This window comes from Palaemon carinicauda, chromosome 6 (genome assembly GCF_036898095.1).
Source record: "Palaemon carinicauda isolate YSFRI2023 chromosome 6, ASM3689809v2, whole genome shotgun sequence".
Taxonomy (NCBI): Eukaryota; Metazoa; Arthropoda; class Malacostraca; order Decapoda; family Palaemonidae; genus Palaemon; species Palaemon carinicauda.
Window position 1 is genome coordinate 133450001 of NC_090730.1, and position 18083 is coordinate 133468083.

At 39.1% G+C, this 18083-nt stretch overlaps 1 protein-coding gene across 1 annotated transcript in view; it reads right to left on the minus strand.

Annotated features, from left to right (window-relative positions):
* The window catches only part of LOC137642192 (intraflagellar transport protein 81 homolog), an 89395-nt gene that overhangs the window by 36727 nt on the left and 34585 nt on the right, over positions 1–18083 (minus strand). The window contains exons 5-7 of the mRNA XM_068374733.1: positions 14914–15069; positions 13998–14193; positions 3437–3600 (exon numbers count right to left, since the gene is read on the minus strand). Of these exons, the coding sequence (XP_068230834.1) occupies positions 3437–3600; positions 13998–14193; positions 14914–15069 (516 nt within the window). The remainder of the gene's footprint in view (positions 1–3436; positions 3601–13997; positions 14194–14913; positions 15070–18083) is intronic.

Genomic DNA, 18083 nt, shown 5'->3' on the forward strand with positions numbered 1-18083 from the left:
CAAATAAACTACGTTTAAAATCTCTCACCGCATAAAGCCTGGGAACAAGAATAAAACTCTAGAAACGTTTTACCTTCTTTCCCTATAGCGACTAGGGAGAAGAGTAAAAAACGAGAACAACGTTTCCCGCTTGAACGAAACGTTTATTCTCCTCTCTCTCCCTCCGTCTCTATCTCTCTCTCTCTCTCTCTTGACTTAGAACCTGAGAGATGAGCCCAATTATATATCGTTAAAACATATTATTTGTTAAAGGAAAAAAACTGAAAGGTTTCCCAAATAAAAAGTTCTTTAATTAGAATTAAAACCATTTAAGCTAAGAAAGAATAAACGAAACGCTAGAATCGGTTTACTCTTACTGCAACGTGAAACCGTGAAATACTCTCTCTCTATCGTAACGATAGAGCGCATGTTGAACGTTCTGAACGTCAACAACTGCGGAGACTAAACTAAACGTTAGTTCATCTTTGAAAACAGTACGAGACTATCAAAGAAATTCTTTCAAAAACATTAAAATTAAAATAGCATAAATTCTTAACAGGAAATACGATAACAGGCTCAATGTTAATTAACTTCGATTCCAAGTAAGGACCGCCTACTATTAGGAAAGGTCGCATATAAACAAACATAAAAATTAAGTTTTATAAGTTTATAATAAATGGAAAGTTAATCGAAGAGGCCTATAAATGGCGGAGAGATATAAACTAAATCTATAACTTTGTTAAGCAAAATTACCAAAAACCTAAATACACTTCCGTCTAAGGGAAGAGTCGGTCATAAAAAGTGAAAGAGAGTCTATACTCTCTTCGACACTAACACTTCCGTCTAAGGGAAGGGTCGGCCATTTAAAAGTGAAAGAGAGTCCATACTCTCTTCGTCACCATAATTAAATCTATCCAAAACGAGTTCAAGTTTTGAAATGAAGATAGAACCCCTGCATAGCGAAAGCTCAAAACTGGAATAGTGTACTTCACCAAAAAGTTGTGAAAACAAATCCAGTTAGGGACGGCGTATTAGTAGGTCTTGCCGGTGGCACGACAGAGGAAAAATTGAGTTCTTGTTGACAAGAAGTACTTGAGTACCTACTCACAGATGGCGCTGTTGTGTACACCCCCACCTGTATAGCGATCGCTGGCGTATCCCGACCGTAGATTTCTGTCGGGCAACAGAGTTGACAGCTACATGATCATCGGGTAAGATTAATATTGAAAAAAATAAAACACTGCTGTTTATTATTCATAATACTGTTACCATGACATCACTAAATATTTTTAAAATTTCTTAAATACTGTAAAGAAATTTTTATCAAATTAAATTAGTCACAGTTACCTTCTTCAGTAGAGACAGAGAAGGGCGATATAGATTCCCTTACCTTCTTTAACTGAATAAGACTTTTAAGTTATACCCAAGAGACATATCCAAATGTGGTTCATTCTGCAATATCTTCTTAGAAATATCAATCCGCTCAAACCATTTTTTTCCTAAGTTTTTGTATATCTTAATAATTATGTTTGACAGTCTTCTGGAAAAGATTGCTACTTCAATCTTCTCAGAAGTGAAGCTCTTTCTTAAAGTCTTGTACACTGGCAAGCTACCATACAGATGAGAATCCTCCTCATTCTCTTGTTTCTGAACAGGACACCACTTTCATTCCTTTCATAGATAATATGAAAAGTTCTTTAATCATATCAGGTAGAATGTGTTGGTCAGCTAAGGGATTTTCTGCTTGGACTAGGCTTAGGACATATTTTAGTATTTTTACTTTGAATATTCCATTCAAAGCGTGATTTATTCCACTTCTAAGGACATTTATCCAGTTAACTATGAAATCTCATATCTGATCCTATGATGCCTACATCTAGTTTTGATGGATGACACTTCTAAATTGACCCCTCGTTTTAAAAATTTTGTCCTTAAAATAGGGAAGATAGCTTTGTCTTCTCATGTCTAGGTCTCTTTTGGACTCTCATAACCATTCTTCATAATCCTTTCTCCTTTCTTAAGGTCTACCTTAGATAGTGATAAGCCAACACATATCAAAGAATAACTTCCAAGTCAGTGCCATTTAATCATGTATTCTCAAGCTCTTAGATCTTTTCTTCTACCTTCTTCTCCTTCTGATTCTGAACCTCTACTTATACTGCTCCCTCTCAATTCCAATCCAGAGGACAGCCACTTTCCAAGTTTTCTTTGTTATCTCTTTCTTCCAGTAGGACATTCTTTGTTAGGAAAATGTCTCGTGTCTCTAGCAGATGAAGACACTTTCGACCTACCTTTTTCTGTAGGAATTAGGAGCATCTTTCAGATATCCTGTTTGATTCTTCTTGCTTTATATCATCTTGCCATTCCTCACCAATTATCATATTTATAGGGAGCTTCTTACTTTTATCACCAGATCATCTTTTGTTCACATAATCTGATGATTCTGGGCCATCATCTGCTTGATAAGCTGAAAACATCATTGATGACTGATGTTAAAAAACACTGATGACCCCTTGCTCAAAACTCATAATCTACTAGTAGTCTTCTCAATAGAATTCAGTCACCCAGGCTTCTAAAAGCCTTATTGTAAGTGGACAGTGGCACATCTTGTCCTTCCTTTATCTAAAGACTATATCACCAGCCAGCTAAACTCTAGAGGAACTTGCACCACTATGTAATTCCTTGAAAGGTAACTCGGTGAAATATAACTTAAGATAGTAACAATAAAATTTCACTGACAATCAAAAGTACCCATTACACCTCAATATTTCAGAGCAGAAAACAGAAGAACCAGTAAAAATAATGTAAAAAATTGCACTATCATTGTAATAAGACCCTTCTATTTCTAATAATCAACCTATGCAACGTGACTGGAAAAAACCAAGGAAATGGTAAGAGGAAGAAAGCATCGGAATACACCCTATACTATGGTAAAAATAATTTGCAAACATGGGAGTAAAATGCTTTGATGCATAAATTATGACGCAACCCAAGGTTTGAGAACACTGGTTAGGTGGTCAATATCCTGATTTAATTTTATTCACTTATTACTCACTGGTTATAGCACACGAAATAGATAAAATATACCAATACAGTTGATGTTCCTTGTATATTGTACCTAAGTATTTACATTTCCCAATTTGCTCAGTCATTTTCCAAACATACGCACCATCTGCAAGCAGCATAGCCTCCAGTTATTCACTCAATTAGCCGTGCATGCAATTCTTAGATGCAATCCTCAATTCTAGTTTGCAGAACCTAAAGTGTATCGATAAAACTGTGATTAATCATGAATAGAGGGCATAGTGATTGTTTGATTGATTTTGAGTGTATAGTGAACCTATTGACCTGTTTGGTGAATATCAAAAGTCAACATTAATAATGATAAAACTCACAAAGAGGTAAATCTTTATGCGTTTCTAATCACAAAGTTTATTTATAATTTGCATTTATTTACCTGTTTGTTTACAGAATCCAGTTCATGTTGGCCCATAGCTGGTTGTGCAACTACACGCTGCAATATATCTACTCGTCTTTGTTTGGTTTTAAGCTCCTTTGGAAGTTTCTCCTTGACTATGTAACTATTAACATTCACATCTTCTTCCAGCCTTTGCAGCAATCCTGTTACAATGAAAATTAATTATGTGTAGTAGATAGTACCTAAAAATATAGCGGTAAAACTTATTTATTTCAAAACTAAAGCTTCCCAGACACCTAAAATCTCTATCAGCCAGTTGCATTGAAAAAATAAAGATGGATTCACATCTATACCTTGCAACTGTGTGTTTTCACATATGCAATAAGGTGATTAATGAATTTTCCCTCAGTTCCTGATATGGAAGAGATAACTGCAGTTTAACAATCTCTATGGCTTCTCATCAACTACCAACCAGCTTCATACAGTAAAATATTTCCTATTCATGACCTCATTATAGTGTGCCATCCAACATTGCCTTTTTTTCATCTTCAGTTGTTATAAAAGGTAATTTAGGCTAGATAAAGGAACGGAGTTCCTAGGACAGTGAGGGGTTTATGGACTAACTAGGAAAGGGGAGGGGCAACTAGACCACCCAAGGATGGTCTCTAAGGCGGCAGAGAGAATTAATCCAGGAAAGAAATAATAACTCGTTGTTAGGGTTGTGGTGGCATTGTGGTAGCCTCCTTGCCTGGTGATCGCCGGACTGTGGTTCGAATCCCGCTCAAACTCTTTAGTCTATCTGCTGAGTCATCATCAGCCACTGCCTGGCCCTCCTTGGTCCTAGCTTGGGTGGAGAGGAGGCTTGGGTCCTGATCATATGTATATATGGTCAGTCTCTAAGGCATTGTCCTGCTTAATAGGGCAATGTCACTGTCCCTTGCCTCTGCCATTCATGAGCGGCCTTTAAACTGTACCAACCTTGTGTCACACGATCGTACATAGTTCATTTTGTGCTTGTATCTTCGCTCTCCCCTCGCACTAAAAAGAACCTGAAAAAACATGTCTTGTTTTTCTCATCGGTAACGGTGTCGATTTTGAACAGGATATTTCCATAAGGGTGTCGGCTTTGGTCATCAACCTTCTCTTGGCCCGTCACATTGGTGACCCCGGAGTGACCCGCTCCTCCCACCTCCCCCCCCTCACCGTTACTATGACGCCCTCAAAACATACTGTATCTTCTGAAGCAGTACTTGCCGTCGCCAGCCGCCCGAATAGCAAGGCTTTCTCGGCTCTCTCAACAACCGTTGGGGGACCAAAGGGCTTCGCTCGCCCTCAGGGAAATGACCAGTATCACTCAGTTGCTTTCATCCTATCTTTGAGTCACAACCTTCTCTCGGCCCGTCACAAAACCTTCAAACAGACCAATCTCCATTTTTGATGGTTACATGCTTCTTCTTCTTTGCCCTTGTAGAGATTTCATTAATAATTTTTTGAGTGCTCCTTATTCCATAGCCACTCCCTAAATTCAGCCTCATCTGCTTTCCTGTCTAAATATTCTCTCCGGTCATTCCTAGCTTTTTTTTTCTTTTGACCTCACTAACAATACTGGAATACTTAGCATGCTGTACCTTGTAATTTTCATTACTTCATCTAACACTTTCAACAATGAATTTCTGTCTTTGTCTCCTTTGTACAGTATACCACGTATCATTTGATATCCAAGGCTTTTTCATTGTAACTGCATGTTCCAATACTTCACAACCAATTGTCTGATATATGTTCTTAATATCACACCATTTTTCATTAATTGTCCGCTCTTCGTCTCTCAAAGTCTCTAAACTGCAAATCAATTTCTACATTCAATTACAAAGGTTTCTCTGTGCTTATCTTATAGAAGGTAAGTTGTATCAATCCTAGGTATTCTGTCTATATTTTGGCTGGGCGCTTTCAATTTTAATTTCAGTGTGACAATGAAGAGCTGGTGATCACTACCAATATCTGCACCTCTATCGCTCCTTCTCTCTTCATTAATTGCTGTGTGATCTATTTGATTTTTGTAATTGCTACATGGTAAAGTCAATGTATATTTGTACATGTTCTTGTGCTGGCAAAGAGTAACTCCAATAACAGGATTATTTGTTAAACAAAAGTTATAAAATGTGCCCCATTTTCATTTGCAACTTCGCCACGACCTTAAACACCCATCACATTCTCTAAACCTTGATTGTTTTTCCTACTTTAACATTGTCACCAATCACAATTTTCATATCTCTCTCTGGGATCTCATCTATTTCACAGTATTCATCTTTCTTTCTTCAAGGGAATAATTTTTTGGTGCACAGCAAACAATAACTGTATACATATATATATATATATATATATATATATATATATATATATATATATATATATATATATATACAGTATATATATATATTGACTTGGTCTAAGATTTCTTTACCAATCCTCTTACAATGTTTTACTTAGGGCCAAGATATCTAAATCATACCTGTACTTCATAAATTCATTCTCCACTTGCTGTATCTTCCCAATCTGATTCTTGATTCTAACATTCCAAATACCTATTTTTAATTTTTCGTTAGTATTTATAAACCAGAACATTCTTACCATCCTGCTATGCCCGGAAAAGGAGGCCATTCTGTCTTTTTCTCTTTTCATAGACTGACTAAATCAATAGAGGATTAATTGGCGAATATCCTTCAACTGATTTTGAAGTCTCATTGGCAAGTTCCTTGTCTTAAGCAGTACATATCTAAGTAAGGCGAGCGACCCCTGCCAGTCCATACTAATTCCATTAAGATTATAAGCCAGGTATCAGGAGTAGAAGCCAAGAGGACATCTTGTCTATTGCATTAAACCCAATCTGTTACCCTGCTGCCAGTTGTTTAGGTATACAGAACTGTTCAAATGTATTCGGCTGTACAGTATCATTGTGGTTATACTGAACTTTATTATAAAATTTAATGTGGTGTTTTTGTAGGGTTTTGAACAAATTAGGCGATTTACATGTAAAATGTGACACGTAGCATGAAATTTTCACGAAACGAAAGCCACTCCACAATTAATATACGTATACATATATAAAATAGACACACATATATATATATATATATATATATATATATATATATATATACTGTATATACAATATATAATATATATATATATATATATATATAAATATGTTATTTTGATAATAAAATAAATTTTTGAATATACTTACCCGGTGATTATAATAGCTGCAACTCTGTTGCTCGACAGAAAAACTCTACGGAAAAATTCGCCAGCGATCGCTACACAGGTAGGGGGTGTACTCAACAGCGCCATCTGTCGTTCAGATACCCATTACTCATTGTAAACAAAGAACTCAATTTTCTCCTCGGTCCACTGTGTCTCTATTGGGGAGGAAGGGAGGGTCCTTTAATTTATAATCACCGGGTAAGTATATTCAAAAATTTATTTTATTATCAAAATAACATTTTTCAATATTTAACTTAGCCGGTGATTATAATAGCTGATTCACACCCAGGGGGGTGGGTAGAGACCAGCAAAATATGTTTACATCATATGAGCTAAGAATTTTTATTTCATTTTAGAAGTTATCAAAATAACTAAACAAAATAAATAGGTACCTGGTAAGGAAGTCGACTTGAACAATTACTCTGCCTTTTTAAGTACGTCTTCCTTACGGAGCCTCGCGATCCTCTTAGGATGCTGAGCGACCCCTAGGAGCTGAAGTATCAAGGGTTGCAACCCATACAACAGGACCTCATCAAAACCTCTAATCTAGGCGCTTCTCAAGAAATGACTTTGACCACCCGCCAAATCAACTAGGATGCGAAAGGCTTCTTAGCCTTCCGGACAACCCAAAAACAACAATAAAAACATTTCAAGAGAAAGATTAAAAAGGTTATGGAATTAGGGAATTGTAGTGGTTGAGCCCTCACCCACTACTGCACTCGCTGCTACGAATGGTCCCAGAGTGTAGCAGTTCTCGTAAAGAGACTGGACATCCTTAAGATAAAAAGACGCGAACACTGACTTGCTTTTCCAATAGGTTGCGTCGATTATACTTCGCAGAGATCTATTTTGTTTAAAGGCCACGGAAGTTGCGACAGCTCTAACTTCGTGTGTCCTTACCTTCAGCAAAGCTTGGTCTTCCTCATTCAGATGGGAATGAGCTTCTCGTATTAACAGTCTGATAAAATAGGATAAAGCATTCTTTGACATAGGCAAAGATGGTTTCTTAACTGAACACCATAAAGCTTCAGACGGGCCTCGTAAAGGTTTAGTTCGTTTTAAATAGAACTTAAGAGCTCTTACAGGGCATAAGACTCTTTCTAGTTCATTTCCAACCATACGATAAGCTTGGAATATCGAACGATTTTGGCCAAGGTCGAGAAGGCAGCTCGTTTTTGGCTAGAAAACCAAGTTGTAGAGAACATGTAGCCGTTTCAGATGAGAATCCGATGTTCTTGCTGAAGGCATGAATCTCACTGACTCTTTTAGCTGTGGCTAAGCATACCAGGAAAAGAGTCTTTAAGGTGAGATCTTTCAGGGAGGCTGATTGTAGCGGCTCGAACCTGTCTGACATAAGGAATCTTAGTACCACGTCTAAATTCCAACCAGGTGTAACCAAACGACGCTCCTTCGTGGTCTCAAAAGACTTAAGGAGGTCCTGTAGATCTTTATTGTTGGAAAGATCTAAGCCTCTGTGACGGAAGACTGATGCCAACATGCTTCTGTAACCCTTGATAGTGGGAGCTGAAAGAGATCGTTCTTTCCTCAGATATAAGAGGAAGTCAGCTATTTGAGTTACAGAGGTACTGGTCGAGGGTACGGATACTGACTTGCACCAGTTTCGGAAGATTTCCCACTTCGATTGGTAGACTCTAAGGGTGGATGTTCTCCTTGCTCTAGCAATCGCTCTGGCTGCCTCCTTCGAAAAGCCTCTAGCTCTCGAGAGTCTTTCGATAGTCTGAAGGCAGTCAGATGAAGAGCGTGGAGGCCTTGGTGTACCTTCTTTACGTGTGGCTGACGTAGAAGGTCCACCCTTAGGGGAAGTGTTCTGGGAACGTCTACTAGCCATCGAAGTACCTCGGTGAACCATTCTCTCGCGGGCCAGAGGGGAGCAACTAGCGTCAACCTTGTCCCTTCGTGAGAGGCGAACTTCTGCAGTACCTTGTTGACAATCTTGAACGGAGGGAATGCATATAGATCTAGATGTGACCAATCTAGGAGAAAGGCATCTATATGAACTGCTGCTGGGTCCGGGATTGGTGAGCAAAATATTGGGAGCCTCTTGGTCATCGAGGTTGCGAAGAGATCTATGGTTGGCTGGCCCCAGGTGGCCCAAAGTCTCTTGCATACATCCTTGTGGAGGGTCCATTCTGTTGGAATTATTTGTCCCTTCCGACTGAGACAATCTGCCATGACATTCAAGTTGCCTTGGATGAACCTCGTTACTAGTGATATGTTTAGACCTTTTGACCAGGTGAGGAGGTCCCTTGCGATCTCGTACAACGTCAGAGAGTAGGTCCCTCCTTGCTTGGAGATGTACGCCAAAGCCATGGTGTTGTCCGAGTTCACCTCCACCACTTTGCCTTGAAGGAGAGACCTGAAGCTTTTCCAGGCCAGACGTACTGCCAGTAGCTCCTTGCAGTTGAAATGCATTGTCCTTTGACTCGAGTTCCATATTCCCGAGCATTCCCGACCGTCTAATGTCGCACCCCAGCCTACGTCCGATGCGTCCGAGAAGAAAACTTGGTTGGGAGTCTGAACAGCCAGGGGAAGACCCTCTCTTAGGTTGATATTGTCCTTTCACCAAGTCAGACAAGACTTTATCTTTTCGGAAACCGGGATCTTTTTCCAGTGAAAAGCTAGATGGTATTGAAGAGGACGGAGGTGTAGTCTTCCTAGTGACACAAATTGATCCACGGATGACAATGTCCCTACCAGACTCATCCACAGCCTGACTGAGCAGCGTTCCTTCTTCAGCATCTTCTGGATGGATAGCAGGGCTGGGGGCTGATCGTCTTGTTGTTCAGCAACGTCCTCATCAGAGGGTTCCTCATCCGAAACTGATGAGGAAACGGCAACGGAGTGGGCAACGTCTGGCTCGCTGAATCCGGTCGCACTGGTGGATGCGTGACGGAGCCGGACGCAATATCATGGAACTGCTGCACAGTCTGTGAACTGTCAACAACCATGGGTGCGCGAGGAAGCACAGCGTCAACCCGAGACTGTCTAGACCGTCTGGGTTGTGCAGTCAACACCCTACCGGGTTGCTGAGGTTGACGCACTGCGTCAAAACAAGTCACCTCTGCTGGTTGTTGAACGTCCTGAACGTCAACAACCACCTCCGAGCGTCGCTTAATGTCAACGTGCGGCTGGCAACCCACACTGGGTCGCATCGGTGGAGGAACCACCTCAACTGGCAGACGCGAGTAGGTTACCTCAGCGTCAACAGGGCGCACAACCGACCGGTTGGAAGGTTGTTGGCCAGAAGGTTCTTCTCCGCATTTAAGTCCTCTATCAAGGACGCAAGCTTGGACTGCATGTCTTGCAGCAAAGCCCATTTAGGGTCTACGGGAGCAGGTGTGGCAACAGACGGGGTTAGCGACTGAGGCGGAACCGTTTACCATCCCTGAAAGCCTTGTTATGCGTGACATAATAGTACAGCAAAACTTCAAAGGCTCGACAACAGCTGTGAAGTTGACCTGTAAACAACTTGGAGCGTCTCCTGGCTAGGCGCCAGGGAGAGTCTACCAGAATTGAGAAGTCTATCTGGGCAGAGGCATGAACTCCCAAGCCGAGAACTTCTCTCGTGTCATATCAGACTCTCGCTCTATAAACCAGTTTAAATGAAGGGAAAGCAAAGGCTGTATCCCCCAAACTCCTCCTGGTGAAAAACCAGTCGCCTAGCCAACGTAACGCTCTCTAGGAGAGCGAGAGAGCACTAGCTTAAAAACAACGGCTTCGAAGTAGCTAGGCCTAGTGTAAGCTCTGACGTTTAGGCGAACGAGGAGCAGCAGTTACAAAAAGATCCGGACGAAGATCCTTAAAAAAATCATCATGATTTAATTAAAGTCCATAGGAGGCTAAGCAGCTTTAGGCTCCTCTCCAAATGATAGAGTCCTCAAGGGAATATCAGTAGGAGGGAGAACAGCAACTTCCTCATCTACAGGAACCTTGTCCGATAAAAGCTGAGTCTCTCACTGGTGCATTAGTAGCGGACCAGAACGCAACGTCATGTAACTGCTTGACAGTCTGTGAACTGTCAACAACTGAACTGTCAACCACAACAGGTGCGTGAGGACGCACAGCGTCCACTCGAGACTGCTTTGACTGCCTAGACTGAGCAGTCAAAACAACTCTAGAATGCGGAGGTTGACGCACAGCGTCAAAACAAGTCAACTCCGATTGTTAGTGAACGTCTTGAACGTCAACAGGAGCATCAGCCAGTGGCCTAACGTCCAAATGCGGCTGAAAAACCACACGAGACCGCATCGAGTGTGGTTCTAAACAACCTGACTGACGTGACTAAGCTACGCCAACGTCAACAGTAAGCACAAAGGAACGTTAGGTTGGCTGAAAGCCAGGATATCGATGAGATAAACGGCTAGACTCAACGGACTAATCGGCAGAATAGTCTTCCATAAGGGAGGCAAGCATATACTGCATGTTTTGCCATACAACCCCTTAAGGATCAACGGAAATGGTTGTGGTAATAGACGAGGGTAACGTCTGTGACCGCAACACTTTGCCTACAAAAAAAGACTCCCGGAGTCTGTGTTACGCTTTTGTTAGGCGGCGAGCAGTTATCCGATGACTGCATAGGGTCAGAGCTGTCCTAATGGCTGTAACCAGGACGCTGGACCTGTCCTGAAAGGACTGACTTTCGCTTAAGGGCTTCGAAACCTTGTGACAGGTTTCTTATGCGAAAAGCCTACGGATGGCGAGGAGAAACAACATCTCTCTCGTCTTATGGTAGGGGAGATCTTGGTAAGATACACCCGATACCATAGAGGGAAAACGTCTGTTCGTTGGTCAAGGCCTCTCGAACCCATAAGTCGTTTGACATTACTTCTCCCCTGGGCTTGGGAGCTTGTAAGAGGTCCCGGACTAGGTGAACGACAGGCACGAACAGACGAACCCTCGGACGCAACACTGTAACACTTTGCGCCTCGGACGCAACACTGTAACACTTTGCGCATATCACTTTATCACTTCGATTTTCTGTTTTGCACTTATTTCTACCTGAAACACGCAATTCTACCCTTCATTAAAAGGTAGTAATTGCGAAATTAGTCGTATAATGCAAGCTCATAATACCAGCAAAAAACAGAAAACATATTTTAAGATAAAAAGAAAAATCAGTGGCTGGGAAAGAGACTAAACACTAGTTCATATAACTACGTTTTCAATCTCTCACCGCACATAGCCTGGGGACGAGAATAAAAACCTAAAAACGTTTTATCCTTCCTCCCCGTACAGCGACTAGGGACGTGAGTAACACGAGAACAACGTTACCCGCTTGAACGGAACGTTTTCTCTCCTCTCTCTCCCTCCGTCTCTATCTCTCTCTCTCTTTCTCTCTTGATTTCGCACCTAAGAGAAGAGCCCAATTATATATCGTCAAAAAAACATGTTCTTTGACTAAAGGAAAAAACTGAAAGGTTTTTCAAATAAAAAGTTCCTTTAAATTAGAATTTAAAACATTTAAGCTAAGAAAGAATGAACAAAACGTCAGAATCGATTTACTCTTACTGCAAAGTGAAACCGTGATACATTCTCTCTCTATCGTAACGATAGAGCGCATGTTGAACGTCCTGAACGTCAACAACTGCGTAGCATAAAAAACTAAACGTTAGTTCATCTTTGAAAACAGTACGAAGACTATTAAAGAAATTCTTTCATAAAATATTACATTTAAAAAGTTTTAAATCCTTAGCTCTTTAAAAGCTAAAGACGAAATAAAGGGCTCAACGTTGATTAACTTCGGTTTCCAAGTTAGGACCGCCTACTCTCAGGAAAGGTCTATATAAACAAAGCATTAAAATTTATTTTATATGTTTATAAAAAATGGAAAGTTAATCGAAGAGGCCTAATAAAGGCGGAGAGATATAAAATATATATAGGAAAATCTATAACGTGATAAGATAATTACTAAAGCCTAAACACACTTCCGTCTAAGGGAAGGGTCGGCCATTTAAAAGTGAAAGAAAGTCCATACTCTCTTTGTCACCATAATTAAATCTATCCAAAACGAGTTCAAGTTTTAAGATGAAGATAAAACACCTGCATAGCGAAAGCTCAAAACTAGAATAGTGTACTTCACCAAATAGTTGTGAAAACAAATCCAGTTAGCAACAGCGAATTAGTAGGTCTTGCCGGTAGCCCGACAGAGAGAAAATTGAGTTCTTTGTTTACAATGAGTAATGGGTATCTGAACGACAGATGGCGCTGTTGAGTACACCCCCTACCTGTGTAGCGATCGCTGGCGAATTTTTCCGTAGAGTTTTTCTGTTGAGCAACAGAGTTGCAGCTATTATAATCACCGGCTAAGTTAAATATTGAAAAATATACTATATATATATATATATATATATATACTGCATATATAACATATACCATATATATATCTATATATATATATATATATATATATATATATATATATATATATATATATATATATATATATATATATATATATAATTAAATGATAATGCATCTTAGTGGCATTTATACATCAAAGACAGCACCTCTCTGGACAAATTGAGCTACAGATAGTTTTCAAGATAACACAAAAAACTGCATTTGATTTTTTTCCATTTCATATTTGAGGTCGACGCAGATTTCAAATCACATTTTAACAAGATTCTTCGTTTGGACTACATTTGTTGAATAATGGAATTACACTTCAATATAAAGGCTATGGGGGTGAAAATTTAAGATACAAAGGTATCTGGATACTGATGAATTAAAACCTTAAGGTTCTTTGAAATGACAAATTTTCAAGATTAATTTTGAATACATAAATTACTTTTTATACGGCATTACAGAATGTCATCTCCACCTTTTCCACGAAGCTTACAATTGCAATTTTGCAACAGGATTGACGTTGGTTCTTCATGGATGTTTTCTCTTGTCCAAAGCAATAAATTACAAAATATGAGCATAATATCTAAGCATAGAAATCCGTGTTGATATGACTTCATTATTTAAATAAGTGGCCGTTGATGACTTTCTGTATTTTCTGTCTGGTATTTTAGATTCTTACGAGTCACCAATACCAACTAATACTATTAATTCTAGAAATGATTTTGTTGTGTATCAAAAAGGGTAAGTTAAACTTTAGTGTAGATTTCTATGAAGAGTTGTTTGGCATTGCTTATAGATAATCCTGTATCCCCTCTTTTATCTAATATATGGAGTTAAGAGTTGTTTGGCATTGCTTATAGATAATCCTGTATCCCCTCTTTTATCTAATATATGGAGTTTCTTCTCTTATTTCCTTAAACAAAAACAATGTAAACTTCAAACAAAATAACATAATTTGATAATAATAAATTACCTTCAGGTGTGGTTCCCATCCCTGCTTTGCGAATATCCTTCAACTGATTTTGAAGTCTCATTGCCCTTTGTTCTGATAACTGTATAGCATCCTTTAGATCAGATTCTTGTTGCTTCATTTCTTTCTGCCGATCTCTTTCAAGCCTTAAAGCTCTGGCAGATGCCAGCATGGATTCATGATTAGGAGTTCCCTCAACCTGTTTAATAGATATGAATTATACACTTAAATTTACAGCAAAGAAAATAAGGGATAAATCTTATAATAAAGAAAATAGATGATAACTTACTAATGAAAGATTTGCCAAACAATGGCTAAAAGCTATGGATTCCTCTTATCAACAACTAAAAGTTACAGAGAACCATTGAACATTTATAACAAAGTCTTTGTTCACGCCCTTTATTTTCCAGAGTTCAACACAAGCACTGTGTAACTTCTACCAAAATTAATTTCATAGTAAACGCTTCTAAAAAGAGACGAAGAAAAATCCAAATAATCTTAGAACAGTGACAATATGTTCATGGTTTTAAAATCTATACATGACACTTAATGCATGCTGTAAAATTATAGAATCTTACTTTTTATGAATTAGTCTACATTAAGTTCACTTTATCTTGGTCAGTGCTTTAATATGCATAACCCAAATATAACATTTTTATGTTCTCTATTATTTAATACAAGTAATTCATAATGTATAACACTAGCGGTTTAACCATAATGCCATTCCCTATTATTGTTGACAATTAAAACCTCACTGTTAAAGCCATTGGATATTGATAAATACAAGTCTTAACATGTATCACCAAACATACACTATAAGAAAGCAAAGCAAATAGCATTGACAGCTAACATACTGCTTTCTAATGTTACTCTCTCTTGCAAATAGGAGAAAACAAATGTCAAAATAAAGTTTATTTACCTTTTGTTTCATGCGTTCTATTCTGCGATGAACTAAGTCTCGTTCTTCTTCCATAGCAGATATATCCTTTCGTAATTCAACTGTAGAGAAACCGCTATTCTTTAAAGCTTCATATTCTCTATGAATGGTCTTGAATTGTTCAATTAGATCTTCATACTGCAAAAGCAAAGGCAACAATTACATAATCTATTAGTAAAATAGTCACTATTATAACTGATGGTTTAAAAATAATCGATCATTAGTACAAGAAAATATTTGCTAGTTTGAAAACTGCCTCTAAAATCACAGTAATGGTTTATAGCTTTTTTAATGATTAGTAGTCTTCCTCCAGTACGTATGTACATGCAGGATGTGTGTAACCAAAATATGAGAACCAAAATATGAGAAAATGTTGTTGACAACAACAGGATGTGTGTAACCAAAATATGAGAACCAAAATTTGAGAAAATGTTGTTGACAACAACAGGATGTGTGTTACCAAAATATGAGAGCCAAAATATGAGAAAATGTTGTTGGCAACAACATGATGTGTGTAACCAAAATATGAGAAAATGTTGTTGACAACAGACCAAAAAGTTGCACTGTAAGTCCAAGTGAATTAGGAAGAAGGTACTCTTAAGTAATAGGGGATTGCGTTTTAATCAACAAATGAGTTTCCTGGTGTAAAACGTATTGTTCCGTGGGAGCATTATTTTTATCAGCAACAGCAGGAAGATAATTTCTGTACTCAGGGCTGAGTACAGAATTATATACTGTACAGTTAACAAAGCAAATATTATCTTCCCTTATACTGTATAACTGTAATGGGGATAGAAAAGGAATGAGTAACTATATTAAGATTTGATCAGATTATATTAAAAATTGAAACTGAAGACCAATCACCAAAACCAGTGAGGTCACTCACCACAGTCATAGATATTCAAAGTATGTTAAGAATATGGAATATTATTAAAAGCACTATTCAAGCATAATAAATATCATATACGCTTTAAAAAAAATTCTATTTTCAAGTAATTAAAATGCAGATTTCATGCAGATTCCCAACAAGAGCATCTACATAAACATGTTATTTTTATTAATAAAATAAATTTTTGAATATACTTACCCGGTGATCATATAAGCTGCAACTCTGTTGCTCGACAGAAAAACCTACGGTCAAAATACGCCAGCGATCGCTATGCAGGTGGGGGTGTACATCAACAGCGCCATCTGTCGAGCAGGTACTTAGTACTCCAAGTAAACAAAGAACCAATTTTCTCCTCGGTCCACTGGGTCTCTATTGGGGAGGAAGGGAGGGTCCTTTAATATATGATCACCGGGTAAGTATATTCAAAAATTTATTTTATTAATAAAAATAAAATTTTTCAATATTAAACTTAGCCGGTGATCATATAAGCTGATTCACACCCAGGGGGGTGGGTAGAGACCAGCATTACATGTTTACATTATTATGAGCTAAGTATTTTGTATTTCATTTTAGCAGTTATTCAAAATAACAAACATAAAATTAATAAGTACCTGGTAAGGAAGTCGACTTGAACAATTACTCTGCCTTTTTAAGTACGTCTTCCTTACGGAGCCTCGCGATCCTCTTAGGATGCTGAGCGACCCCTAGGAGCTGAAGTATCAAGGGTTGCAACCCATACAACAGGACCTCATCAAAACCTCTAATCTAGGCGCTTCTCAAGAAATGACTTTGACCACCCGCCAAATCAACTAGGATGCGAAAGGCTTCTTAGCCTTCCGGACAACCCAAAAACAATAATAAAACATTTCAAGAGAAAGATTAAAAAGGTTATGGAATTAGGGAATTGTAGTGGTTGAGCCCTCACCCACTACTGCACTCGTTGCTACGAATGGTCCAGAGTGTAGCAGTTCTCGTAAAGAGACTGGACATTCTTAAGATAAAAAGACGCGAACACTGATTTGCTTTTCCAATAGGTTGCGTCGATTATACTTTGCAGAGATCTATTTTGTTTAAAGGCCACGGAAGTTGCGACAGCTCTAACTTCGTGTGTCCTTACCTTCAGCAAAGCTTGGTCTTCCTCATTCAGATTGGAATGAGCTTCTCGTATTAACAGTCTGATAAAATAGGATAAAGCATTCTTTGACATAGGCAAAGATGGATTCTTAACTGAACACCATAAAGCTTCAGACGGGCCTCGTAAAGGTTTTTAAATAGAACTTAAGAGCTCTTACAGGACATAAGACTCTTTCTAGTTCATTTCCAACCATACGATAAGTTTGGAATATCGAACTATATTGGTCAAGGCCGAGAAGGCAGCTCGTGTTTGGCTAGAAAACCAAGTTGTAGAACATGTAGCCGTTTCGGATGAGAATCCAATGTTCTTGCTGAAGGCATGAATCTCACTGACTCTTTTAGCTGTGGCTAAGCATACCAGGAAAAGAGTCTTTAAGGTGAGATCTTTCAGGGAGGCTGATTGTAGCGGTTCGAACCTGTCTGACATAAGGAATCTTAGTACCACGTCTAAATTCCAACCAGGTGTAACCAAACGACGCTCCTTCGTGGTCTCAAAAGACTTAAGGAGGTCCTGTAGATCTTTATTGTTGGAAAGATCTAAGCCTCTGTGACGGAAGACAGATGCCAACATGCTTCTGTAACCCTTGATAGTGGGAGCTGAAAGAGATCGTTCTTTCCTCAGATATAAGAGAAAGTCAGCTATTTGAGTTACAGAGGTACTGGTCGAGGATACGGATACTGACTTGCACCAGTTTCGGAAGATTTCCCACTTCGATTGGTAGACTCTAAGGGTGGATGTTCTCCTTGCTCTAGCAATCGCTCTGGCTGCCTCCTTCGAAAAGCCTCTAGCTCTCGAGAGTCTTTCGATAGTCTGAAGGCAATCAGACGAAGAGCGTGGAGGCCTTGGAGTACCTTCTTTACGCGTGGCTGACGTAGAAGGTCCACCCTTAGGGGAAGTGTTTTGGGAACGTCTACTAGCCATCGAAGTACCTCGGTGAACTATTCTCTCGCGGGCCAGAGGGAAGCAACTAGCGTCAACCTTGTCCCTTCGTGAGAGGCGAACTTCTGCAGTACCTTGTTGACAATCTTGAACGGAGGGAATGCATATAGATCTAGATGTGACCAATCTAGTAGAAAGGCATCTATATGAACTGCTGCTGGGTCCGGGATTGGTGAGCAAAATATTGGG